At 36.1% G+C, this 27,290-nt stretch overlaps 2 protein-coding genes across 6 annotated transcripts in view; both read right to left on the bottom strand.

Moving 5' to 3' along the window:
* LOC108984133 overlaps positions 1–25,929 on the bottom strand; it is a 134,644-nt gene extending 108,715 nt beyond the window's left edge. The window contains exon 1 of the transcript XR_004800823.1: positions 25,863–25,929. The gene's annotated coding sequence lies outside the window, so the exon portion shown is untranslated. The remainder of the gene's footprint in view (positions 1–25,862) is intronic.
* Positions 20,818–26,531, bottom strand: LOC118347623 (transcription termination factor MTEF1, chloroplastic-like). Of its 5 annotated transcripts, none has more exons than XM_035687273.1 (4): positions 26,024–26,463; positions 25,860–25,934; positions 21,648–22,754; positions 20,818–21,382 (listed from the first exon to the last, which is right to left on the bottom strand). In XM_035687273.1, exon 3 carries the CDS (start codon positions 22,535–22,537, stop codon positions 21,692–21,694), a length of 846 nt encoding a protein of 281 aa, XP_035543166.1. In that variant the 5' UTR covers positions 22,538–22,754; positions 25,860–25,934; positions 26,024–26,463; the 3' UTR covers positions 20,818–21,382; positions 21,648–21,691. The 5 variants fall into 5 exon arrangements, 4 of the variants coding, with proteins under 4 accessions (XP_035543166.1, XP_035543164.1, XP_035543165.1 ...); XR_004800827.1 differs by lacking the exon at positions 26,024–26,463 and having other exon boundaries at positions 20,837–21,205; positions 21,318–21,382; positions 21,648–23,031; XM_035687271.1 differs by lacking the exon at positions 26,024–26,463 and having other exon boundaries at positions 21,648–23,031.
* Between the last annotated feature and the right edge of the window lie 759 nt (positions 26,532–27,290).

Below are 27,290 nucleotides of genomic sequence, written 5' to 3' on the forward strand. Positions count from 1 at the left end.
AGGGAGGGAGAAGTTATTCCTAGTTCTGCAGAAAAAGAAGTATATGATGGACCTGCGGAAGAGGTATGTCTGGAAGATGGCTCGATGTCTGATCCGGAGCCTGAGAAATGTGCGGAAGTTTTTTTGCAGGAGAAGGAATATCACTCGGCTGCTGAAGATGAAGTTGTTAAGCGTAAATATCAAAAGAGGCAGTTTGAGAAGATCCGTAGTTCTAGGCGGGTGATCACTAGAACACAAAAGTTTTCTCAATGATTGGATCAATTTTAGTTTGGAATGTAAGAGGTTTAGGTACCTCTAAGAGACGATTACAAAAAATGCTGTCTAAATATAAGCCAAAATTGATAGTGTTGCTGGAACCTTTTCAGAGTGTGGTTAAAATCCATAGTTTCATGCGGTTATTGAAATTTGATGAGGCGATATCAAATGAGACTGATGGTGGTAAAATCTGGGTGTTTTGGAAAAATGAATTGGATGTGCAGGTGGTTCGCATGAGTTCGCAGTTTGTGTCATTATGCATTACCGAAGGAAGTAATCATTTCTTGGGTAATTTTATTTATGCAAAGTGTAATAGGCTTGAACGACAGCTGCTTTGGGAGGAGTTGAATTCGGATAGAATGGGTGGGGAGCCGTGTTTCTTTGCTGGGGATTTCAATGTAATTCGGTCGGATATTGAGAGGTGTGGTGGGCGTCCGAGGAATAGAGTTGCAATTGATGAGTTTAATAAATGGATTCATCAGGGTGGGTTGTTGGAAATGAATTCACAAGGTGGTAAGTTTACATGGTGTAATGGTCAGCAAGGTTTATCTAGAGCTTGGGCAAAGCTGGATAGAGTTTTACTTGATGCAAATTTTCTTTCTCTTTTTCCGACTGCTCATTGTTTGTATCTTCCTAGGACTACATCGGACCATTGTCCTATGGTTATAGAATTTTTAAGTGATCCTTTCTCTTATGGTCCACCTCCATTTCGTTTTCAGCAAATGTGGGTTGAGCATCCGGATTTTATGACTCTTGTTCAAAAGGTTTGGTATGAATCGGTTATTGGTTCGGGGCTGTTTAAATTTGCCACTAAACTTAAAAAACTTAAGGTGGCGTTGCGTGTATGGAACAAGAGTGTATTTGGGAGAACTAATACTCAGATTGCTATTCTTGAAGATAAGATTGAGAATCTGGAAAATTTGTTGCAGAGAGGTTGGGATGATGATATTGAAAGGGAATTAGTAAGGACTTCTAATGAGTTGTCTTCTTGGAGGATTAGGGAGGATATTAGATTGGCACAAATGGCTAAAATTAAGTAGAGAATGGGTGGTGATAGGAATACAAATTTTTTTCATGTGTGGTTATCTAATAAAAAGCATAGGAAAATTCATCAGTTAAGAACCTCGAATGGGTTGGAGTTTAATTCTCCGGAAGCAATTCATCTTGGAGCTGTTGATTATTTTTCTGATTTTCTTCAAAGATCTAATTCGGTTAGGGAGGTGCCTGATTTATCTAGTTTAATTTCATCGGTTATTAATGATGAGGATTGTGTCCGGCTTTGTGGGATCCCTTCGTTGGTTGAAGTGAAAGAGGCTCTATCAACTATTCCTATTAATAGTTCTCCGGGTCCAGATGGTTTTGGCGCGGGTTTTTTTATGAGTTGCTGGGAGGTGGTTAAAGTGGATGTTTTAGAAGCCATTTCAGAATTTTTTCTATCAAAACGCCTTCCGAGATTTTATTCGGCTTCTTATATTGTGCTTATCCCGAAGGTAGATGTGCCGTCGGGGTTTGATAAATTTAGGCCAATTAGCCTTTGTTCAGTTTTCTATAAAATTTGTTCAAAAATTATTGTGAATCGCATGACAGGTTTCCTTCCCAAAATGATTTCTCTTGAACAAGGTGCGTTTATACCTGGGCGAAGTATTTTTGAGAATATCAGTCTTACCCAGGAAATGGTTCACTCTCTGAAGAGGACGTCACATGGTGGTAATATTATGATTAAAGTTGATATGGCTAAAGCATATGATCGGGTGGAGTGGCAATTTTTGCTTGAGGTTTTGAGGTGTTTTGGCTTTCCTTCTTCCTTTTGTGCTCTGATTAGTGCTTGTATTTCGAATGTGTGGTATTCTGTGATGCTTAATGGTACGACGAAAGGTTTCTTTCAAGGGAGGCGGGGTTTGCGCCAAGGGGATCCTCTCTCGCCTTACCTTTTTATTATTCTTCAAGAAGTACTTTCTAGACTTTTGAAACAAAGCTTTGATGGGAACAAGATTGAAAAATTTTCCCAAGCTAGAGGTACTCCTCATATTTCTCATCTTATGTATGCTGATGATATTGTTATTTTTCTGAATGGGGGTAAGAAATCGGTTAAGGAACTTTTGGTGGTTTTTGAAAAATATGAAAAATGGACAGGTCAGCAAATTAGTAAAGAAAAGACAGCTATATTTTATTCTCCTAAAATTTCGTTAGCAAGAAAGAGAGATCTTAAAAGGCTGACAGGGTTCTCTGAAGGTTTGTTTCCTTTTAAATACCTTGGGGTTTCGATTGTTTTAGGGCGTCTTAAGCATGAGCATCTAGAGGAGATGATTAACAAAGTCTGGAATAAAATCAGTGGTTGGAAAATGAAATTATTATCTGCGGGTGGGCGCTTAATTTTACTTCGTCATGTGCTGTCTAGTATGGCTTTACATATTTTTGCAGTTTTACAGGTTCCTCATTCTATTATTAAAATTTTAAATCGACTGTTGAGCACATTTTTTTGGGGTGAGATTAATGGTAAAGGAAAAAAAAAGTGGGTGGCTTGGGAGAATATTTGTAAGCCAATAGAGGAGGGTGGTCTTGGTTTGCAGAATTTGGGAGATATTCAAAGAGCGTTGCATATGAGGTTTGCTTGGAATCTTTTGAAAGGAGAATCTTTGTGGGCTAGTTTCTTTAAAGGAAAATATGTGGGAAATTCGAGTTGGTGTCTTATTGATATGAGAAAAGGTACGAGGTTTTGGAAAATGATTGTCAAAAGTATTCCGAGTGTTTTTAATAATTCTAAATGGAGAGTTCGAGATGATAATATTTTATTTTGGTATGATAAATGGAGAGATGAGGGTCCTCTAATTGATGAGTTACAGATAGTGGGTAATCCGATGTTGCAAGTTAAAGAGTGTAAGTTGTCCAATAGTTGGGATGTGGAGTTTTTGAGTACGTTAGTTGGTCAGGATAAGGTGGAGAGTATTATTGAGGCTTTGGCTGGGTGTAAGGGAGGATCTGATGTATTGATCTGGATGAAGAATGACAATGAGAATTTTTCGACTAAATCCGCTTGGGATTATATTCGGGTTCAAGGTTCTAGTATGGAGTGGCATCCTTGGGTATGGCATAAATTACTTCCACTTAAAGTTTCGGTTTTAATGTGGAAGGTGTGGTTCATGGCATTAAGTGTTGATGATTGTCTTCGGCGCATTGGGATCCAGATTGTTTCTCGTTGTGATTGTTGTGATGAAGGTAATTATGAAGATCAAGATCATGTGTTACTTACAGGGGAATTTGCATCAGCTATATGGCACTTCTATGGATCTATTTTTGGTATTCCTATTGGTCGTACTTGGAGGGAGACGGTTCAAATTTGGTTTCGAAGGGCATCTTTTAATTCTCAACTGGGATTAATAGTGGGGATTTTACCGTCTATTATTACTTGGCACCTTTGGACTAGACGTTGTGCTGCACGTATGGAGGGAAGGTTCCAGTCTATTTTTTCGGTTCGGCTTTCTATTAGTAGATGGATGGGAGTTGTAGTTCGAGATATAAAAAAGGTTAGTAATTGTTCCAGACATGATTTACAGGTTTTACAGTCATTGAATATTCTTGTTTTGGTTCCTATTAGAAAGCATGTACAACCAGTGGCTTGGCAAAAGCCAGCTCATGGGTGGTTTAAATTGAATACAGATGGGAGTAGTATGGGTAATCCTGGTTGTTCAGGGGTGGGCGGTATCATTAGGAATGATCGTGGTCTTATGGTTTATGCTTTTAATTCTTCTATTGGGATCGGTACAAGTAATAGAGCGGAGTTGTTAGCTGTTCTTCAGGGGCTCAAAGCATGTAAGGAGTTGGGGATTAATTTTGTGGAAATTGAATTAGATTCGCAAGTGGTGATTTCGTGGTGGCATAGGAGAAGGTGTGGTGTGTGGTATTTAGAAAATTTTTGGGAAGATACGTTGTCCCTCATGGATTCTATGGTGTGCGTTGTTCGTCATGTTTATAGAGAGGGAAATAAAGTTGCGGATTGGTTGGCTCGGAGTAGTGCATTGGGTCTTAATTCAGAGTGGAGATTTGTTAGGGAGGTGCCTAGGGTGCTTCGTGGTTTAATCCGTTTGGATAATTTGGGTTTGCCTTCTTTACGTTATCGTTAGTGTCTTGTTCTTGTGTAATGTTTGTCCGTTTTTAGTAGGTTTGTAATTTTGTTTTGTAATTTTGACATCTGGTAATATTGTTTGTAATACTAGGTGTCGGTCTGTAACCACGGTATTCCTCCGCCACAAGTGAGGGTTATTAATAAAATTTGGGACGGGGTCACTCATGGACAGGTGGCTTCGGCTCTTCTATAAAAAAAAAAAAGGTAGTTGCTCCTACACCTGAAGATGCCACAGAGACTAGTGAAGCTGAAAAAGAACCAGAGGTAGTGAGACCAAAGCTGAAGAAGCCTGCGAGTGCAGATGTTGAAACTAGTAGGGTGTACTAACATGTGGTTCCCTATCCTCAAAGATTGGCAGCTAGCCAAAAAAACAAATACCACACTGAGATTCAGGAGATTTTCAAACAAGTAAAGATTAATATTCGACTCTTGGATGCCATACAATAAGTGCCTTCATATGCAAAATTTTTGAAGGACTTGTGCATAGTGAAGAGGAAGTTGAATGTAAGAAGAAAGCTTTCCTAATGGAGCAAGTCATTGCATTGATATTGAGCGAGACTCCTCAAAAGTTCGGAGATCCCGGCTCTCCCAACATTTCCCTTATGATCGGTGAGTCACGCATTGAGAGAGCTTTACTTGATTTGGAGAGTAGTATAAACTTGCTACCATTCTCAGTGTATGAGCAATTGGGATTGGGTGAGCTGAGAAAGACCTCCATCATGCTACAGTTGGCTGACAGATCAGTGAAGGAGCCGAGGGGTATTGTTGAGAATGTGCTGGTTCAGGTGGACAAATTTTACTATCCAGTGGATTTTGTAGTTCTTGATATGCAGCAGCCACCCACTACTATTTACCAGGCCCCTATCATCCTTGGGCCCCCATTCCTTGCTACCTCCAATGCACTGATAAATTGTTGAAGCGGAATGCTGAAACTCACATTCAGGAATATGACATTGGAAATGAATGTGTTCAATACTTGCAAGATGTCTGGTGATTGCGATGAGTCAGAGGTGCATACTGTTGAAGTGATTTCAGAGCTTAAAGAAATAAAGAGAGAGGCCTACGATAATTCCCGCTTGGCAAAGGAGCGAATGAAGGTCTTGCATGACAAGAAGATCCATGACAAACATCTTGTCCCTGATCAGAAAGTGCTCCTCTACAATTCAAGACTGCATTTTTTTTCCCAGGAAGCCGAAATCTCGATAGAAGGGCCATACATTGTAAAGAAGGTTCATCCTCACGGGACAATAGACATTGTCAATCCGAAGAATGAAAATAGCTTCACTATCAATGGACAATGTCTAAAACCGTTTCTGAAGGTCTTTGATCCACACGAAGAGATCTTGCTTGTGCAAGATTTCAGGAAAGTGTTTTGATCTTTTCACCCTTTACAACTTTCTTTACTTGCATTTTATTTTATTTTATTTGTTGTTTTGCTTTGATTTTATATTTCATGTTGATTTGTTTTTTGTTTTGCTTGCTTATTTCTGTGCACTTTGTTTCTTTCGTTCGATTCATTAAGGATCATGTCTCTTACTAGTTGGAGGGTAGCGTGTGTGCATATATATTTAAAAAAATATATATACGATGTGCATTGATACATATATGATTGACACACACTCCATTTATGATATTTTGTGAAATTTGAGCATTTTGGTGGAGTAGTTAAACATAATCATTTTGTGAATATTTATTTTCAAGCTTAAGCATAGAGCATGATTTTTTATGCTTCATATTTTGTTGATGTGTAGCTGGAAACACCGGGATGCTATACTTAATGAGATGAGACCTGATAAGATTTTTGTAGAATGAAGGGCAAATTTTGAATGATATTTTGCACATGCTTATGCTTGTAGTGTTTCTTATTTACTATTTATTGATTTAACATAGGAGAAGTAAACTGCAGGACTACCGAGCCATGCTTCAAAAAGAAAAAAAAAAAAGGAAAAGGAAAGGAAAGAAAAAAAGAAAGAAAGAGATTTGAAAAGATTAGAAAAAAAAAAGGATAAAGGCGACTTAGGGAGATTTCCTAAGTAAATGGCTAGAAACAGTTACCCAAGACTTTGGGGGTTAAGTGTTCAACCTTTAAAAACAGAGATTGTATGAAAACTGCTAGTCCCTTGGGCTTTGAGGTAGTTAGAATCAGCAATGATTAATCTTAAGATTGAAAAATCCTATGACAAATCATGGCTAGTAATGAGGAACAAACAGCCAGTTTAGCTCCACACACACATTTAAATTGTAAGACATTTGCCTCAATTCAATGTGAAAGATTGTTGAGATAATCTTGGTGGGTATAGCCCTTGGGGTTGAGTAGTAATGTGTCACTTTTGTGAGAATTCAAAATTATATTTGATTGTTTCTGTTTGGATTTCGATCTTTATGAAATATTCATCTCAATTAATTTTTACTATTTTGCTCAAGAATTAGCAAAAAGCTAGTTGGGGAGTGTGATTGAGCTGAATTATTGCATATTTTATATATTTAGAATCAATATATTTTATTTATTTCATTACATTATTATTGGTTTTAGATGAAAAAAATGGTTAAGATTAATAAATCTGAGTTGTGATTTAAATTGGTTAATAGCATGATTTATGCTTAATTTAATAACTTGTGATTTAATTGGACAATGTTCATTCACATACATAACATATTTTTGATATTCTATTATTCTTATTTTATTTTATTTCTAATTTCAAATTCAAAGGACTTTCAAGTGGGCAAGACGTTGGAACAACTTAAGAACTTTCAACGAGTGTAGGACTCTTCAAATAAGGATAATGATGGGGTTTGAGAGTAATTCGGATCAAAGTCCAAAATGCGTTAGGAGACAGAATGGACATACTTTAGTATTTTAATCATAAGTTTCAGCTTAAATATCGGATTGATACGATTCTTGATGCGTTGAAAAACTATCTTAAAGGGCTACAAAGTTATCTAAATAAGGATTTCCAAATTCAAACTCCTGAAATGCGTACATGGCTGCCAAGTTGAGTCCTAAAATTTAATCGATTTTGTGTGCGGGAATATGAAAACATTAGGGTTTGTTTCCTACCCTATTTAAGCATATCATTAGCACGAAATTGGAGACTTTTTACAGAGCATGGCTGCACATTTGAAGAACTCTTACAGGGTCCAATTGCCACTCCAGCCGCTGCCTTCATTGCCTACCACCTCCATCTCCATTTATTTGGCTTGCTCTTTTCCTTTCCTACTTTTTATTTAATTTCAGTTTAAAGTTTATAGAATATTTTTGAGATATTTGGCTTAGACTTTTGGGCACTTTATTTGCTGTTTATTTACTTCGTGTTATTTATTTTTCTCGCTTCTTTAAGCTTTCATTGAACAGTGATTACAATTGCTATGGATTAATTTTGAGAATTTGTGACTTGAATACAAGGATGAACCCTAGAATCTTGATTTTGGGACTTTTCAATTTTCAGTTCTTAGTTTGTCAATTCTTTCTAATCTAGTTTAATTCTTAGCTTAGTTTTATTAATCTCTTAGATCCATTGCATATTAGATTGATTAAAGTTTAATTAGGACTTAAATAATTTTAGTTTTATTATTTAATTTTCAGATTAATTAAGATTGTTCAGTTTAGTTGATACTTTGATTGTTAATTTCAATTTGTTAGTCTTTTACATTTCATTTCGACACTCAAAAATTCAAAAATATAAATCTAGTCCATGACTAGTGCCCTTTTCATTCTTGTTTCACTCTTCCATCCATTGCACATACCATCATTTTTATTTTCTCTTTGTGAATATTTTCACCATTTTAAATGAGTTTGATTTTAAGTAACTTTCCCTAAGAAGATGATCTATGAATTTATTCCTAATTATTACACGACATCCTTCTGCACTTGGGATAGCCTTTGTACTACTCATTTTTGAGTGAGTCACATAACAACATGTGTAGCCATCAAATTCCTTTTCAACAAACTTAGTATCTCATCTCTTGACTTTAATTCTCTTCCCACAACTTTATTCTGAGTAGTACCATCAACATACTGAATTAAGGTTGGAGGAGGGACACCATATAATGCCTCAAATGGAGTCATTTTAGTCGATTAGTGAACTGATGTACTGTACCACCATTCAGCCCAAAGAAGCCAATGCACCCACTGTTTTGGTCTCTCACTGACAAAATATCTTAGGCATTGTTGCACACATTTATTAACCACCTCAGCCTGCCCATTTGATTGTGGATGATAGGTAGAGGTAAAATGTAATCTAGTTCCCTGCAATTTAAACATCTCTTTCCAGAAATTACTTGTAAAAATTACATCTCTATAAGTTACAATGGTAGATGGCATACCATATAACTTGAATATCTGAGATATGAATACAACAGCTATGAATTCAGTTGTATAAGGATGAGATAAATGTAAGAAATGTGCATATTTGGTAAGTCTATGTACCACCACCATAATAATAGAAGCCCTTTTAGGGTTTAGGGTAACAGAGAACCCTTTTGAACATGGTAATGAATCAATAAAGTCCATGGAGATATCACTCCAGGATCTGCTAGGAATAAGCAAAGGCTGTAATAACCCAACAGGTTGTAAGTTTTCCGTCTTGCATCTTTGACAAACCTGACATTCCCTTATAAACTTCTTAATGTCTCTCCTAATGCCACTCCATACAAAATCTGCCCTTGCTCGATGCAATGATTTCTGATAACCAGAATGTCCTCTAAAGGCATTGTTGTGTATAAACTATAGCACTTGCTCCTTCATAGGTGATTAAGATGTAAAAAAAAGCCTCCGTTTTTTGAATAACAACACATTTCTCACCTCAAACTTCTTATCAGAAAGCTTGCCCTCTTGTAGACTCTTACAAATTCCTGAAATTTCTTCATGATTTAAATAAGACTGTCACAGCTGCTCTAACCATAGTGGATCAAGAACTGTGATAGCCAACAGCTCAACAGTTTCTTCCTCCACTTCTTCTCTTCTAGAAAGGCTATCTACTGCCACATTGTCTTTCCCATGCTTGTATTCAATCATAAATCATAACCAAGCAACTTGGTAATCCATTTATGTTGAGATGGGGCTCTTATCTTCTGTTCTAATAGAAACTTCAAGCTTTGTTGATCAATTTTTATTACAAACACAACCCCCAACAGGTAAGGCCTCCATTTCTTCATAGCCAACACAATTTCAAGTAACTCTTTTTTATATGTAGAGAGGTTCAATGCTTTTCCCTTCAAAGCTTGACTCAAGAATGCCAAGGGCCTCCCTTCCTGACTTAAGACAGCACAAATCCCTCTACTAGAAGCATCACATTACAACAAGAATGGCTTTGAAAAATTTGGCAAAGCCAGGATAGGTGGGTTTGTCACTGCCTTCTTCAGTTCTTCAAAGGCTTTAGTAGCTTCATCCCTCCACACAAATGCATCTTTCTTCAGCAGATTAGTCAATGATGCAACAATTAAGCCATACCCTTTAACAAACTTTCTATAGTAACACGTTAAATCAAGGAATCCCCTTAGTGACTTAAGAGATTTTGGTAAGGGCCAATCTATCATTGCCTTGATTTTTGATAAATCTGCTTTTACACCATTTGCAGAGATCAAATGTCTCAAATATTTAATCTCCCCACAAGCAAATCTACACTTAATCTTTTTGGCAAAAAAAAGTATTCTTTGCTAAAGTGTCCAACACCACAGAAAGATGCTCAACCCTCATTCATCAAGGACTGAAAAGTGGCTGAGGCATTAGTTAAGCCAAAAGGCATAATCAGAAATTCATAATGCCCTTGGTGAGTTCTGAATGCAATTTTTTCAATATCCCCCTCCCTCACAAGGATCTGGTGGTACCCAGATCTAAGGTCTAACATGGAAAAAATTGAGGCTCCTTGTAATTCATCCAAGAGTTCATCAATTACAGGGATAGGGAATTTATGTTTAACTGTTTCCCTATTTAAGTCCCTATAATCTATACACATACGCTATGAACCATCAACTTTTCTCACCAAAAGAACAGGTGAAGAAAATGGGGATTGACTACTTCTTATCACTTTTGCATTCAGTAATTCCTTAACTATTTTTTCTATTTCAGATTCTGGAAGAAAGGATACCTATAAGGTCTAACAGATATTGGCATGGTCCCTTCTTTAAGAGTAATATGATGATCTTTAGCTCTTCTTGGAGGCAAGCCCTTTGGCTCAGCAAAGACACTGTCAAATCTTGTCAGCACTGCCTCAACATCAGCAGCATGTTTGCCAACCTCTTGGTTTGTCTCCTTTGCAACAATCTGAAGTAGCATTCGTTTCCTCTCCACAATAGTCAATTGGCAAATCTGAACATCTTCAACAATTTCAAGCTTGCTAGAACTCAAACCTCTAAGGGTCACATAACTCTTGGCATGTTCAAAAGTCATTGTAAGATTAGTAAAATCCCACAAAATAGGACCTAAAGTTCTCAACCATTGCATACCAACTACCACGTCACATCCTCCCAAAGGTAGCAAGAAAACATTAGTGCCAAAATGGTGGCCTTTCATTTGAAACTATATATTCTGAACCAGTCCTTCACCAGCAATCCTTTCACCATTGGAAACCCTATCTTCGATCTTTCCACCTTTCTTGACATCTACTCCCACTTCCCTTGCTATCATGCGGTCAAGAAAGTTATTTGTACTGCCAGTGTCAACAAGAACTACCACTGAACAATCATTAACCTTGCATGCATGCAGTGAAATCTTAGGCATCTCACTTTCTGCCACTACAGTTTCATCATTTCCATGAGAATCTTCCTGATCACCCCCTTCCTTCTCAACTTCTTGCAACCATTCCAAACAGCTTGGCCTTATTGCACTTATGACCAAGATTCCATTTATCCTCACAGAAATAACACAACCCTCTGTCTCTTATTGCTTTCATCTCTGTTGGTGTCAATTTCTGAAATGGAAGTGAGGGTTTGAAGCCATTATTGCTTGGTCCAGAGAAGCCCTATTTTCTGATAGAATTACCAAGAACTGTATTGTTGCCTTCCCCTGGAACAAAAACAAAAGAAGACTGGAATCTGTTGTTTCCTCGAGTACTAGTAATATACACCTCTTGGATCTTGGCTAATCCAAAGGCAGTATTCAAATTTAGAGGGTGCAGCATTCTCACAAGCAATCTTATCTTGTCTCTAAGGCCACTCAAGAAACAAGAAAGCTTATAATTTTCAGACAAACCTTTCAATCTATTTGAAAGGATTTCAAATTGAGTCTTGTATGCTCCAACTGTAGAAGTCTGCCTCAACCTTGTAAGTGCCTCCATAGGATCATCGTAAGAAGAGCTCCCAAATCTTAATTGCACAACTTCAACAAAAGAGTTCCAAGTAGTGAAAGAACTCGTTTCCATACCATAAACCATACTAATGCATTCACATCCATATAGAATGAGCCCATCAATATTTTTGTCCATCCGACATAGGATGTAAGGCAAAATAACGATTTGCCTTATAGAGCCATCCAGTTGGTTTTCACCATCAAATCTTAGAAAATCTAGCTTAATACTTCGAAATTGCATTCCAAGAGTCACATTCGAGTTCTCAAACTGAGCCCCATCACCATTCTTGTCACTCCCATTGCGAACATTCGTTCCCCCATTCACAGCTTCCAACAAAAGATCCATCTTTGAATTTAGACCATCCAAGGCACTTTGATGATCTGCAACTCTCTTCTTTTGGAGTTCTTGATGTTGCTTCAACCCAAGAACCATCTTCTCCAACTCTTTAAACCGTGTGCCTTCTGCCATCTCCGAAAAGGAAAAACTTTGCCCAGAACTACGAATTGCTCTAATGCCAATTGTAACAGTACACAAGAGAACCAACACAAAATATTCTCTGATCTTCGAGGGATCAGGAACCTCCAAGAATTTCTTAGTAAGCTTTTTCAATGAATTGATACAAAGGAAAGACTTCAGTATTTATAGAGAATTACAATTGTTAATGACCGTTGCATCTAAGGGCATTATAGTAATCCTCAATAAGTAAATTAGGACAGAAAAGTACATTGAACCCTTAAACAGAAACGTGACTAACACATGACCAACTAACAATTAACTAGCAGCCTTGATCATCTTCCTTCCTTCCTCCACAGACGACATCCCTCTTCAACCTCTGAATTGAGCATAACAGATTCTCGTTCAGAGCACCAGTTATGGGCTTAACAAAGTTAAATTATAGCTAAAGAATAGCTAAAGTGTAAGATAATGTTCTACAATTGGCTCAACAAATCAACAGTGATTTTAACTTCAAGTTAAATCACTAGCCAAATTTGTTGAGCCAAAGGAGCTAGCCAAATAATTTTTTTAGACTAAAATATTCACTTGAGTTGAAGTGAATAATATTATTGAGGAAATGTTATGTTTTATAGTGAAATTATATAACTTTTGAAGAAATATAACCGTTGGAGAAATATATCCGTTGGAGAAATATAAGTTAAAAAAATATATCCGTTGAAGAAATATAACCATTGGAATAATATGAACGTTAGAAAATTAATTAGTAGTTTTTTAACAACGAATAAATATTTAACTTACAATTATAACTAAAATAAATGAAAAGTTCAAAATCAATATTTTATTATAACAGTGAAAGATTTGTTGAGCCTGTTATTTGATGATGATGAAAAATGACTAGCTAAATTTGTAAAAGTGAATTTTTTAGTCAAATTCTGACTAAAGTTTATTGAGGCTATGACTAATGCTCTCGGTAGAGAGAAAGAGAGAGGAAGAAAACTTTTAGTCAAAGAGAGAGTACAAGCACATATAGAGATAGAGAGAGAGAATATTCAATTGAGAAAAACTTTGTCACATCCAGCATGCTGATCTTTCCCAAAATTGACCCCTCAAGCATTTCCCTTCGAAAAACAGTCCACAATGAGCTGCGTCCACTATACTATTTTTCTTTTCTCTTTTTTTAACCATTTAATTTATTATTTCAAAAATAAAAAATATTCTACTAATTGCTGAGTAATATTACATTATCACACGACTCATTGAAAATCTCAGCCATTTTAATTAGTGAAGATATGAGAATTTCTGGAAAAGTTATGAAAAATCTCTATATAATGTGTTTCTATTGGATTTTGTAAAGATAGTAATGAAAATTCGAATAAAATTCTTCTAAAATATATTTTATTAGGATTTGTGAAAGTTGATAAAAAGAATTGAAAAATTGTTTAAATATATTTTTTTGTAATATTTTTGTTTTGGTTTTTGTGGAAATTACTTGATTATTATATGTTTGGTTTAGGTAAATAGTGGGATGAAAAGCTAAAATAGTAATTTTTTTTTAATAAAAAATATGTTTGGTTTGAAGGTGAAAATCGTTTAAAAAATTCTTAAAAATTGGACTTAATCAAATATGACTAAATCATTTATGCTATTTTGACCCAGTAGTAAGCATTATATTGGAACAACAAAGGGTAAATGTAATTAGTACAAGCCGAAAATAAAGTTTTTTCATAAAATTGTGCGACTTTATGTGATGAATCAGAATATAATGATATACATCATATGACCAGTAAGGTTAATTATACGGTAGAAAGTAGTATTCAGTCTTTTTATGTTTTTTTTTTTTAATTTTTGTTTTATCTGGTGTTATTTTTCCTTTTCAATAAGCATTATTATTGTCAGCCACAAAGCAACCAGCTAGAACCTAGATCCCAAGATTTTTCTTTAACACATGTTTGTGGATCTAAGCTTATATGTTTTATTTGAAAGGTTCAATCAAATCCAAGCTGCCCATTTCAATTGGAAGTATCCTCCTGCATCTGAAAGTTTTTAGGCTGTGTTCGGTTGTTGGACTCATCTCAATCGAATCTTTAATAGAACCCACTACTTTTTCAACTTCTCATAAAAAATTCAAACTCATCTCAACTTATTTCATATATTTAAACATATATATCTATTTATTTACATTCAAACACGTCTCAGTGGGATCCACGAAACATTACTATTTATAGATCAACTCAGATCATCTGAAATCATTTTAACATCCAAACACATATTTACTTCAAAATATATTGAATGTTCAGCTTGTTGTTGTCGTCGTCTTTATTATATAGATATTGTCTATTCCATTTTCTATAATATTGATTCTATAATAAATTCTCACTATGTCATTTCTGTAGTTGTAGTTAATTTCATGATAGGTACAACTCTAAATACAATTCATTCGTGCTGTATGTTTAGTCTTTTGAAATAAAATCAATCAATTAATCACATCTAAGAATTGACTAAATTTATCCAACACACTAAAATCAATCAACTAATGACAGAATGTATTCTCTCGAAAGAATCTACAAATGATTGAACATTTATATATAAAATGTAGAAAACATCTTGTCGCATGTATACTTGAAATGTATAAATCTATAAAAATTTCCAAATTCAGCCACACTAATTGATTTTAAATCAGCTACATGTAATGGACAAGAATTCAAACGTATAAAACATTAAGTTGCAAAGAATATAGAATTTAGAAGCATAGAATTTAAACAATTCATTGATAGAAATGTATAAATCATTCAATACTTCCAGGTGTTGCACTTAACAAGTAAGAGTACGTATGGTTATTGTGTTGTTTTGAAGTAATTGTATGGACAAGGTCAAATTCAAACATTCTCTAGAATGTTTGTATAATGAATTACACTGGATCTATCTCTGTCCTTGCTTTGTTTTCTGGGTTATATGTTATGATGCATATCTTCGATAGATTTAGATCTATAACTTTCTTATTGTATTATGCTCACGTATTTGTTTCTATTATTTCTCTTCAAAATTCATTTTCCTTATATAATATGAATACATAATGTTTTAGTATTCAGATTCTTTCTTTCATATGTATTTCTTATGCTGTGTAGTTGTATTTTGCATCTTTGTTCTCATTTGTTTGTTCTTCTTATGTAGACTTTGTCTTTTTAATCAATGTTGATTCTGACTATAAACAATTAGACATTATGTCTTGCAAAACATATGAATCTATGAATCTGCTCTTAGATACGAATATCACATTGATCGTGCTACTCATTAGTTCATTTGGATACGGTTTTCTTCCATTCTATGCAATTATTTAAAGAATTATTTTTTTCACTAATATAATGAAAAATGGTAAGGTTATATTAAGAAATCAACAATATTTTCTTGGGGATACAATCAATTAACATTCTTATATATCAAGTTCTTGTTTTAAAAAATTCACAAGGTCGTGGAAAACAACTTGAAAAAGAAATTTTGTATAGTGCCTTGTTAGATGAAAAAAAAAGATCTACTCTGAAAAAGAAGAGAAATATATACTTAACAAAAAGTATCTAAAAGTGATGCTGTTCAAAAGGATAATCTTCTCTATTTTGCGTTGATCAAGCAAATGTCTCGGACAATGATGTAGAATTTATGAACAATGAGAACTCTAATCTATTACTGTCTTTTGGTACCATTATTCATTCATTCAGTCATGGCCGTTACGTATTTTCATACATTAAGACATTCATTCATTTCCTTTCATTTCAATCATTTCTTTTTCATTCCTTTTCATTCATTAGTCCATTTCATTTCATAAATATCATTTAAAAGTATAAGGTTAAACATCATCGGTAAACATCATTTCATGGCAATCTTTAAACATCCTTTCATAACATCATTTAAAACTCATTTCGTAGTCTCGTTTAAATATCAGTTCATAGCGTCATTTAAAAACACTTTTATCGCATCATTTAAACATCATTTAAAAGCATCAAGCATAAACCTCAACATTTCCTTTCATGAAAATAAAGACTAACTACTACATATAGCATCTATTAACATGCATACAACTATTACTTGGGGTGCATAAATAGGGGCTGCCAAAGAAAGCCTTTACATACATATACCTTTTAAACCTTAATACTTAGCATACTTTCATAAAACATAATTTCATTTCATTTCATAAAATATCATAAAGAGAAATATTTCCTTTTCATTTCATGAATTTAGGAAACGTAATAAAGGAAAGCACAGATGATGAACTTGGATGATAGAGTGTGTCTAAGTGAAAGAAGTCCTAGTGAAGAGAAGTTTATGTATTTTCTAAGTTTAGTTACTTATGCACTTGAAAGAGAAATAACGTTAAGGTTATGTATGCATGTAGGTTGTCATTTGACATGAGGACTGCATGAAATGTAAATAGCATGGAGTCCAAGTAAGTATTATGTTCATACTCTTATATAATTTTCTAATATATCTTGGGACCCACTTGAGGTCACTTTTCCAACACATAGCATTCTACTTCAAGTTCTTATCCCTTAAAGTGAACCTCCTTGATTCGTTTTAAAGGTTAAGATACACAATCACCTTCATCATACTCTTTCTACCAAACCATATATCTCGATGCATAACTTGAACTAACTAAGTTATACATCTCAATCCTAGTCAATACATATATCTCTTCCTTCATTCATGTATAACCTAACCAACACTTCACCATAATCTTAACCATGCATAATACACAACTTTAAGCCAACCTTGAGGCTTAAATATCGTGCACTCATGCTTAAGACAGATTATCCATTACATATGACAAATCTATCCGGCACATGTGTCCAACCAAATTACACATGTATCTTACCCCTTTTATCACTTAAGATTAATATATAATTCATTGGACGTCGGCTTGTGTAAACAAGCTTCATACACCACAGACTAACGTCCCACTCAAACACATACCATCATCTTGTTTTACAGTCTTCCCCAACCTTCACAATCCCAACACATCACAGGACATCATGCCTCTTCATAGACTACACAACTATCCCAACCAACATGACACTTCATACAATCTGTCCAACTACATAGCTTATCCCGACACTTCACTTGATCTATATGACATACAACCACATCATGGTTACGCCACATCCAATCACTTCACACAACACTTCAAACTACACGGTTCATCCCAACACTTCCAGTGGCATCCTGCCATTCCACAACTACACAACCCCATCACTTCACAACACACTGCCACATCACCAACTACATCACACATCAAAATTCTACATTTAATCCTCGTCACTTCACACTACTTACAGCCACAACACTACACAATATTGGCCAACACTTCAACCACACAGCCACATCACAACCTCACATCACAAACAACTCCGTTCACAGATTACAACACAGCACATTCACAACACCATTCCAGTATCAACTTCACAACAGTATAATTCTTAATGAAAAGGGATAGGAATTATACCATAGTGAGAGGCTGAAAGCTCGCGTTGCTTGCTACCTGGCATGGTCCGGCAGTGGCGGCTACGCATGTGCAAGGAGGGGCCGGTTAAGGCACAGTGGTACCTTTCGTGACCTAAAACAGGGGCTATTTTGGGTGGCTTGCAATAAGGGTTTCCTGTACAGGGATAGTGGGGCACGGTGGTGGAGCTCGGGGCAGTATGAGGTAGCTGAGGCAGTAGTGGTCATGGGTGGTGGCTAGGCTGCCATGTATGGTGGTGGAAGGGGCTGAGGGAGGCATTGGCTCACCGCTGAAGGGGAAGGGAGATCTGGAGAGGGAGAAGCCAATAGATGGTCATGGGTGACTGAGGCTGTGGTTGGAGGCGGCTAGTGGAGGCTCACGGCGGCAGGGAGGCCACAGTAGTAAGAAAGCAAAGGAGAGAGTGAGAGGGGCATGGATTTGAGAGGACCGGGGTTGGGTTGCGGTGGTGGGTGTGGGTGTGGGGTGGTCGAGGTGAACTCGTTGGTGAGAAAAGTTAGGGATTTTGGGATTTAATCTCAACCCTTCATCTAGGGGTCCCCAGATTGATCTAACGGTGGAAATAAAACATTGAGATAAACTAACTACAATAAGAGGAATTAAAATAGAAATACAATGGGACTAATTTAAAACCCAACTTAAATTCTAAAATATAATCTTTCATCATAAAATAAAATGATGAAGTTTACTAAATATTTTTAAGAGAAATAACATCATCTAAATAAGTAGAGTTTTTATATCTTGTAATATTACATAATATTACATAACATAAAATGATTTTATAAAACTACATCATTTTCAGGGCTTCACAATATAAAAAGACTCACTTGAAAATATGGGCTTGGTTCAATAAGGCTGCATTTAGTTCCTAAACTCAGCTGAACTCAACTGAGTTCAGTCTAACTTTAAGCTGAATCTAACATCTAAACACTCAACTCTCAAATTACTAAACTCATTCCAACTTAAAACCTTCTTAGAGCATTCGCATTGGTCTATGCATATGCATATGCAAAATCACCTCTTTTGCATAACCACTTTGTCATTTAAGCAAAATTTGCACATTAGTTTATGCATATTTGAGACAAAATAATAATAAAATATTATTATTTTATTATTATTAATTTTTTATTATTATTAATTTTTTGCTAAAATCAATTTTTTATATATATATTTTGTAATTAGCATCCACTACATACATTTGACATTAATAATACAAATGCAATAATAAAAAATATAATTTTTTTATATATTAAATTAAAAATATAATAAAATGAAAAAAAATATAAATATATTATAATAATAAAATGAAAGTGCATGTGAATGTTTGTTGTGTTGTTGAAGGAGGGAGAAAAAAAAGGATTGTGAGAGAGTGGGAGGAGAGAGAAATAATGATTAAAATATATTTTGTAGAATGAATAGTGGTTATCCAAATTTAGATAAGCATTGTTCATAACTAGCTAAATATTTGGATATACATAAGCCAATGTAGAGAATTTTAGGGTCATATTATGCAAATGACTTTGCATATACATATGCATAGATCAATGTGAATGCTTTTACACGTGAGACCCACAACCTTTTTCAACTTAAAACATCTTTATATGTGAGACCCATAACTTTTTTCAATTTCTCATAAAAAGTACTAAATTCATCTTAACATCCAAACACATTTTAAACTCAATTTAGATGGACTCCACGTAACTCTTTTTACTACTCAATTCACTATTATTCATAAAGAACTCAACTCAGCTCAGCTTAACTCAACATCCAAACGCAGCCTATTACTAAAAATAACACATTTAAAATAAATTTGGACATTTAAATATTTCAAAAACTTTAAAACATTGGGCTCCATTTAAAAATTATCTGCAATATTTAAAACACAACTTTGGGATTTAAAACGCAAAGGCGAGACTTGTGACCAATCGAGAGAATTAGATCCCCATCCTAGTGTGCTTGAGGTCACTTGAGGTCAAGTACTGTTGAATCCATTGGTGTGAATTTTCCTTGGCTAGAAGGTATTCCGTAGTTGCCTTTGATGCAGAGATAAAGATAGTAATCATGGTAAAACTATAGAAAGGCCGAAGGTCCAGAATTGCATGCGTGCAGAGATCGAGTGGATCGTTCGCAGTGTTGCAAGCTAGATTTAGCTAATACAAGGGGCTTATGAGTGTGTCTAAATTGGTTGTAACAAATCAAATTTTTATAATGAATTTTAGGCAGCAACTTACACAAAGAGTGGTTTTAGAATTTGAAGATGTTCTTCAAATGAGTTTCGACTTTGTTACCAAATTGTTGTGTTAATTATTTTTTTGTGATTTTTTTCATTGACTCAACCATTTTAGATAGTCCAGTAAAATTGAAAAGCACCTATTCACCTCCCCTCTAGGTGTTGTGTTAGATTAGAACCACTGATTTCTTAGAGGAGACAGAGATCTACAGCTTCGTTCCCTCTCTCTTGCAAAGCCAAGTTTCTTAAGCTATAAAGGCGTACCCATATAGGAACATGCCATTATTTCGTCTCTTTCCCAGAAATATCACAAAAAGACCACCAAAACTAAAGACACTCCCGGTCTAAAGAAGTCATGAGTAGCTGTATTTTTTTCTCATATTTTTATCTAGCTACATTCATGATATAAACCAAGCCAAGCAGCAGAACACTTATCATGGGAGACTGTAAGATAGATCTACTACATCATCATAAGGTATTCCTTGTTGAAGTTAATAAGGTAAATTTTCTGAATTTTGGCTGACAATTTTAAATGGAAGCTTGCTTTCCATCAATATCACCTCACGATGACTATATTATGAGGTCTGCTCCAAAATAACCACAGATAGAACATAAGAAAGCACAATCGAATAGATAAAACTGGAGAAAGACAACTTTTTAATATCAAGTATTACTTATATTTATTGACCAAGAATGCCTACCAATATGATGCCATAAGAGCTGTTGTTTCATCAGATTTGACAAGGATTAAAAATATGATATTCAACAATCTCCTCTGAGGTTACTAACGATTATCTATCATAAGATAGACAGAACACGGAAAGGGTGAGAAAGAGTCAGAGAGGCGAATTTGCTTTAGATTATTGCATCTCAATGGCTGCACAGACTACAATAATCAATCTCATTTTATTTTTATTTTTTATTATGATATAAACTTAGAAAGAAACAGATAAAAAGAAACTTTGAAAAGTCATCGCTCATCCCCTATAATTATTGTTCAAGGATGCAAGTTCAACACTATCCTTATTTCAAAGGGAAGTAGAAGATAGTTTGATAGGAGCTTCCTGGAAAAATAGGATTCACCAGGCCATGAGACCACTAGAAAATAATAACTGAATGGGATAACAAGATGTGCACAGTAAGAGAGAACAAGTCCCCAAAGCTGGGCCATGTGTAGATCAGGCATTATTATCGTACTAACCATCACATATCAAGATTTCACATCCAAATGAAGTAGTTAATTCCTCTCAACAATCTTATGATCTGTATAAAGCGGTCCAGCATATTAGAATGTCGTCCCAATCAATGTCCAGAACCGTGACCAGATGGTTAGCACCTGATATTGCTAACTGTAAATCAAATTAGGATGTGGCTTTCAGTCGGTTTCATATAGAATTGGTGCAAGAGTTATAATGCCTCGACCATTGTCTTCAAACAGAAAGATTCATAGCGGTTAATTACCTGCTTCCCAGCTTGTATGAAATGTACGACAATCATTTGTTTAAATCGATTACGACTGTCCAAAACTGTAAATAATATCAACTATAAGAACTAAAATCAACTTCCAGTGCATTCTTATAAAAAAATGGTAATTATTTTGGGCCAATTGGGTCAAGTTCCGACTGTTCTGTATGTTCAAACAGGGTTCTACAAAGAGACCAGCCCTAAAGAATACCTTAACTGGGATAATCAAGTATGCACATCAGGTGCAATCACAGAGAGAGAGAGAGCTGCTGTGTATCAAAAGCTCTCGTATTATAAAAAACAAATGAGACAGGAAAGTATACTAACATGGATTCCAGCGGCTAAAAACAGTGCAGCCAGTGAACAAAACTTCAAAAAGGGAATCCCACGCGAATGTTTTTCTTTGAGGCTTCTGCCAATCGCTTGATCCCTTTGGCGCATTTGTAGAACTCTAACAATTCATCAGCAACATCTTCCGGGTGACACTTGACAAACGCCTTTAAAAACCTCTTCTCTGTCATCCTCAGTGCCCTAAGCATTGTGGGTCCCTTAATCTGGGAATCAAGACCCATGTCATCTATCTTCCCTGCAAGAAGGACTCGCGGCTTTAACACAGTCTCCAAGCTAGAGTACAATAGAAATGGATACTTAAGGACCACACTAGCTGGAAGCTTCATCATGCCCAAAATGAAAGTCATGTTCCTCTGTACCTTATCAACTGATAGTGTCAACATAAGGGGGGATCTCCCAAAAAGATTGAAGATTTCATCATTTGAAAACCCGAACTTTTCAAAATTTCCCACCTTTTGACTGATTGTTTCATGGCGTGAGATGCCAATGATTGTAACAACATATTTATACATCTTGGAATCCTTGGAAATCCCAGTTTTGCGAATATATTCCATTTTCTCTTCATCAAATGAAGTTCGAGGTATCATGGTGGGCCGAGAAAGGAGCATAGGAATCAAGTCCTTTCTACTAACACCCATCTCTTGATACAGCGCAATAGCAGGCTTGATCCTGTTATTGAAATCATACGTTAAGAGTGAAGGGTTCCTAACAATAGCTTTAGCAAGCACTTCCCTTGACTCAAACAATGTCATAAAAAATTCAAGCCGCTCATCAAAGCAATGATTTATTCGACAACTTAGAAGCCTGGGGCGACAATTGATCATCTTCACAAGATCATGAGCTCCAATGCCTAAGCTACTGAGCATGTTAAGTTTGGATTGAAGGTGGGCAATGTTGGCCCGGCGTAAAGAAGGGCGGCGGACAATTATCTTCGATATATCATCATCGGTACAACCCCATTTCCTCAGAACATCAATGGAGTTTTTTGGGTGGTCTACAACTTCTACTCTTTCAACTTGGGTTGGACTTTTCGTTGAATACGTGGCAGTCGTGAAGACCAGCAAAGGTTTTGAAACTGATTCCCTGGGAAATGTGAGCAAATGGTGTGATGAAAATAATAATTTAACCAAAGCGAAGGCTTTCGGTAACATATCAATCTTGCAATTGAAGAATCAGTGATAAGGGCTTTATGGCTAGGGCTACACTCAAGAATCAGTATGGAATGCTCAAAATGGGAAACATGTGGGCATTAATTGATTCAGACGGCTGTTAGTATACAATACGACATCAGCATATAATCAACATTCATTGAAAACCTCACAAGCCCAAACTTCTCGGTGAGTTTCACCAAATGGATTTTCTGCAAAATAAATACACCGAAATAAATAAATAAATAAAGGTGCTCAGAAAACAATAACAACGACAAATATCTATACATGTAATAAAAAAGGAATTGCCTCCAAATTTATGAAATTAATATAATTATGATAAGCGTAGACCCTACTCAGTAGAAATTTATGTGATGATTTGAATTAAAGTATCCCTCTATAGATCTCATATTAGATAGAAATATCTCTGTTACAGATACTGATTCGGCCAGAATATCGCTTCTACAGTTTTTGGGTTACACTAACGCCCTGTTTGGTTCATTGACTGCACTAAGTGCAGTAGACTTTTAAACTCCTTCAAACATCCAAATATCCAAACATCACGTTATGTATATGGGCGTGACTAGGTTGGCTGACAAAAGCTAATCTCCTCTGCAGCTTTTTTTTTTTTTTTTTGCCTCTCTCTCTCTCTGTGTTGACAAATCGATTTGTGCCCAGTAGTGGGGGGGGGACAAAACTTTTTTTTTCAAAAGTCTCCTCTGCAGGTTTTTCGCATGGGGGACAAAAAATGTGATGTGAACAGTAGTGGGTCCCAATAATTTTACAACTTTCCATAAATATATCTAAACTCATCTTAACATCCAAACACACTTTAAATTCATCTCAAGTGGGTCCCACAAAACTCACTCAACCATCTCAACTCACTATTATTCATAAAGAACTCAAATCAACTCACAGCTTAGCTCTACATCCAAACGCAACCTAAAATGCCTTTGCTACATATCTGAATAGACTAAAATAGACGAACAACAAATCGAATTAGACAAAAACACCCTTTATTCAAATCAAACCAACCAATAACAACCATAACTCTCTACAACTACTAACAACCAGAAATCTCTAGAACTATTTTTTTTTTTTAATAATTAATAAGAATTTTGTTATCACAAATAGGCATAGCCCAAGTACACACGAAGTATACAAAGGAAATACCTACTACACTCTAGAAAATAGGAAAACTAAAACAGAAACAGATTCAGTACATTCTCATCATTCCTTTCAAATATCTTAGCTCACAAACTCAAAGTAGAAAAGAAAAAGTTTCGAAGATCTTCAAAAGAGCGCTCCTTGTCTTCAGAACATTTCCCATTTCTTTCCAGCCAAAGACATCATATTAAACACAAAGCAATCATTCTCCATCTTGTAGCAACATCTTTCCTCACCTCACAACCCCACCAACATGCAAGAAGCTCCACAACTTCCTTAGGCATCACCCAAAATAAACCTGTCCGACCAATAACCTCATACCACAAAGAGTTTGCCACCTCACAATGTAAAAATAGATGATTTACAAATTCTCCATCCTTCTTGCACATGACACACCAATCGGCTATACACAAACCACATTTTCTAAGATTATCCATAGTCAATACTTTCCCTAGAGCAACCACCCAACTGCATAATACACTCAAGTACACAAATCTGTCTACTATATGCAACCAATCAATTTTCTACCATTTTTATCACCTAAGATCAACATACAATCTATTTAAAGCAATAATTTCTTTTAACAAGGTCCATCCATACTCGATACATTTAATATGTACAAATCTGTCCGTTTAGAAACCAACATCATCATCATGCTTTTCAAACTCACTACATCTCCATCATTTCATCCCAACACTTCAAGATACGCCATCTCAATCCAAACTCCATGCATTCATATCCAACATCTCAATAGAGTTCAATCATATAGCATAGTCCAAACTCAAGCTAAATCATGTAATTACAAACCACTTCTATACTCGATCATCAAATACAATTGAATTTAAAGATTAACCATTAAATCTGTCCAATGAATACCACAAACACCAAGATGCGCACTCTATTCATTTGTCACTTGAGCCCAACTTAAATCCATCACACGATCCATTGTTCATGCATAGCACACCCAACATAATCAAATCTGTCCAACCAACATTTACAAACACTTTACTCAATTTATAAGCCTCTTGACAATACATACATGTTTCCAAATTACCATCCATCACAAACATACATACTCCATAACAAGCTTCTAATCAATATATCACTTCCTCATAATTAATCATAACCAACATATTCAATACAACAAATTTGTCTAATTCTTCCAAGAGTATCCTTATACAATTTTTATGCTACTTAATAGCATTCACACATCTCCAAAATTTTACCATCTTACAACTATACATCATATATATCTCACACAACATAAAACGCAAGAAAACCAGTTCGAACACAATCCATCCATATCATAAATTCTTGCATACTTAACTCAACATACACCAACACAATTAAAATCATAGAGCTTAATAAGCTTCATACAAACCCATAACTAGTTATACAACCCAAAGCAAAATATCACTTCAATATTTAGTACCAAATTCATATCATTCTATTCCATCCTTCCATACACCCAACTCAAATTATAACACATACTAACATATTTTCTGCCCATGTACATCAATCCAACACAATTACAATATACAAAGATTAATAAGCTTCATTAATGGCTCCACACAAACCCAAACTTCACAATTACTATATTCAACCAATAAGCTTCTTAACAATACATACAACACATATGCTCAATCCAAAGTCCAATTAACTCAACATAAAACAACCAACACAACCCCATAATTCACAATCTCCAACAACTCCATTTCAATCCTAACCACACCTCACTTCTTCTCATTCTATCAAAACCAATATATTCAATATATATAAATATAAATCTGCCTATATTCAAACATAACACCAGCAACATCCATATAAACTACATAACATAATACTCCTTGAGACATAGAGAGAGAATTTATACCACAGTGGTGGCGTAGGCAACGGATGTACACGGCTGGACAGGGTGTGGCGGCCTCCCTTGGCCACGGTGGTGGTACTGGAGAGGGGGACAACAGCGGGTTAGCGAGAGAGACAAGGCGAACAAAGACAGAGAGGGAAAAGGAACGGACGGAGAGAAGCACTTACCGACGGCAAAGGAACTCGACGACGGCCTGGTAGCGCACGGTGGCACGGGGCCAGAGACAGTGCAGAGTAGAGGCCAAGAAAAACGGTGTGGGGCTTGCTTTTTCTTGACGGCGAGGGGTGGTGCTCGACGGAAAGGGGCTTGGTTGCGGCGTCGTGCGATGGTGGTTGGCCGTGGCGGGCGTGCCAGTGGTGGCTGATGGCGTGGATGGTGGCTGAGAGATGGGAGAAATCGAGAGAGAGAGAAGAGAGAGAGAGAGAGAGAGAGAGTCTGCTACCGTGCGTGGGGTGGTCTTCGTGGTGGAGCCGGTGGCGTGCTCGTGGTGCAGCTTTGTTGCTGCCCTTCACGGTGGCCGGCGGCTTGGCAAAGAGGCGAGAGAGAAATCGAGAGATGGCGCCGGGGGACGATGGGTGAAAAGAAAAGGGGAAGGAGAGGAGGGAAGTTTGGGCAACAGATCCTAGCCAACGTCTTCAGGTTTCTAACTTGGATCCAAGGGTAGAGATTAAACATAAATGAGATCCAAAGGTAGAGATTATACATAAATGAGATAAAAGAAATAGAGATTAAACATAAATGAAATAAAAATGAAATAAATAATAAACATAAATGAAATAAAAATAAACTAAATAAAGAAGTACAGAAATAAAAATAAAATGGAATGGTGAGGTGCAGGAAATAAACATCCACCAATAAAAGTTAGCCACTTAGGAGGCTGTTATTTTTGCACCCATCAATAAAAGTTTGCCACGTAGGAGGTGTAGGAACTAAACATCTACACTGGCACGCAAAGTTCCTCTTCCCTCTCCTTAAGACTGTTCATCCGGGCTAAGTTTTTCCAAGCCCAGTCCCAAGCCCGGATACCTGCTTTCTGGTTTTGGGTTCCAGCCTGTATTTAAAATTCGGATTATAAAACCCGGACCTATATGGTCTGGATGCAGGTGACTTAAAGCGGGTTCCAGATTTCCAATCCGATACTCACATTTATACCTAAAAATAGAAGGCCCCTTTGTCGAGTACCAGTTCATCTCTTTCTTAGGTTTAGCTTTCATCCGTCCCTCCTCTCTCTCTCATCTCTTCGCAGTTCATCTTCTTTCTTAGGTTCAGCTTTCATCAATCCCCTCTCTCTCTCTCTCTCTCTTTTCTTCGAGTTTCTCACTTGTGGCTCAGTCGTATTCTTCTGTCTTTCTCTCTCATGCTGAAACCCTAGCTCCTGTCACTCTTCTTCTGCCGATCGAAGATCTGTTCCTCATGGCCGTCGTCTTCTACTTT

Source organism: Juglans regia, chromosome 2 (assembly GCF_001411555.2).
Source record: "Juglans regia cultivar Chandler chromosome 2, Walnut 2.0, whole genome shotgun sequence".
Classification (NCBI taxonomy): Eukaryota; Viridiplantae; Streptophyta; class Magnoliopsida; order Fagales; family Juglandaceae; genus Juglans; species Juglans regia.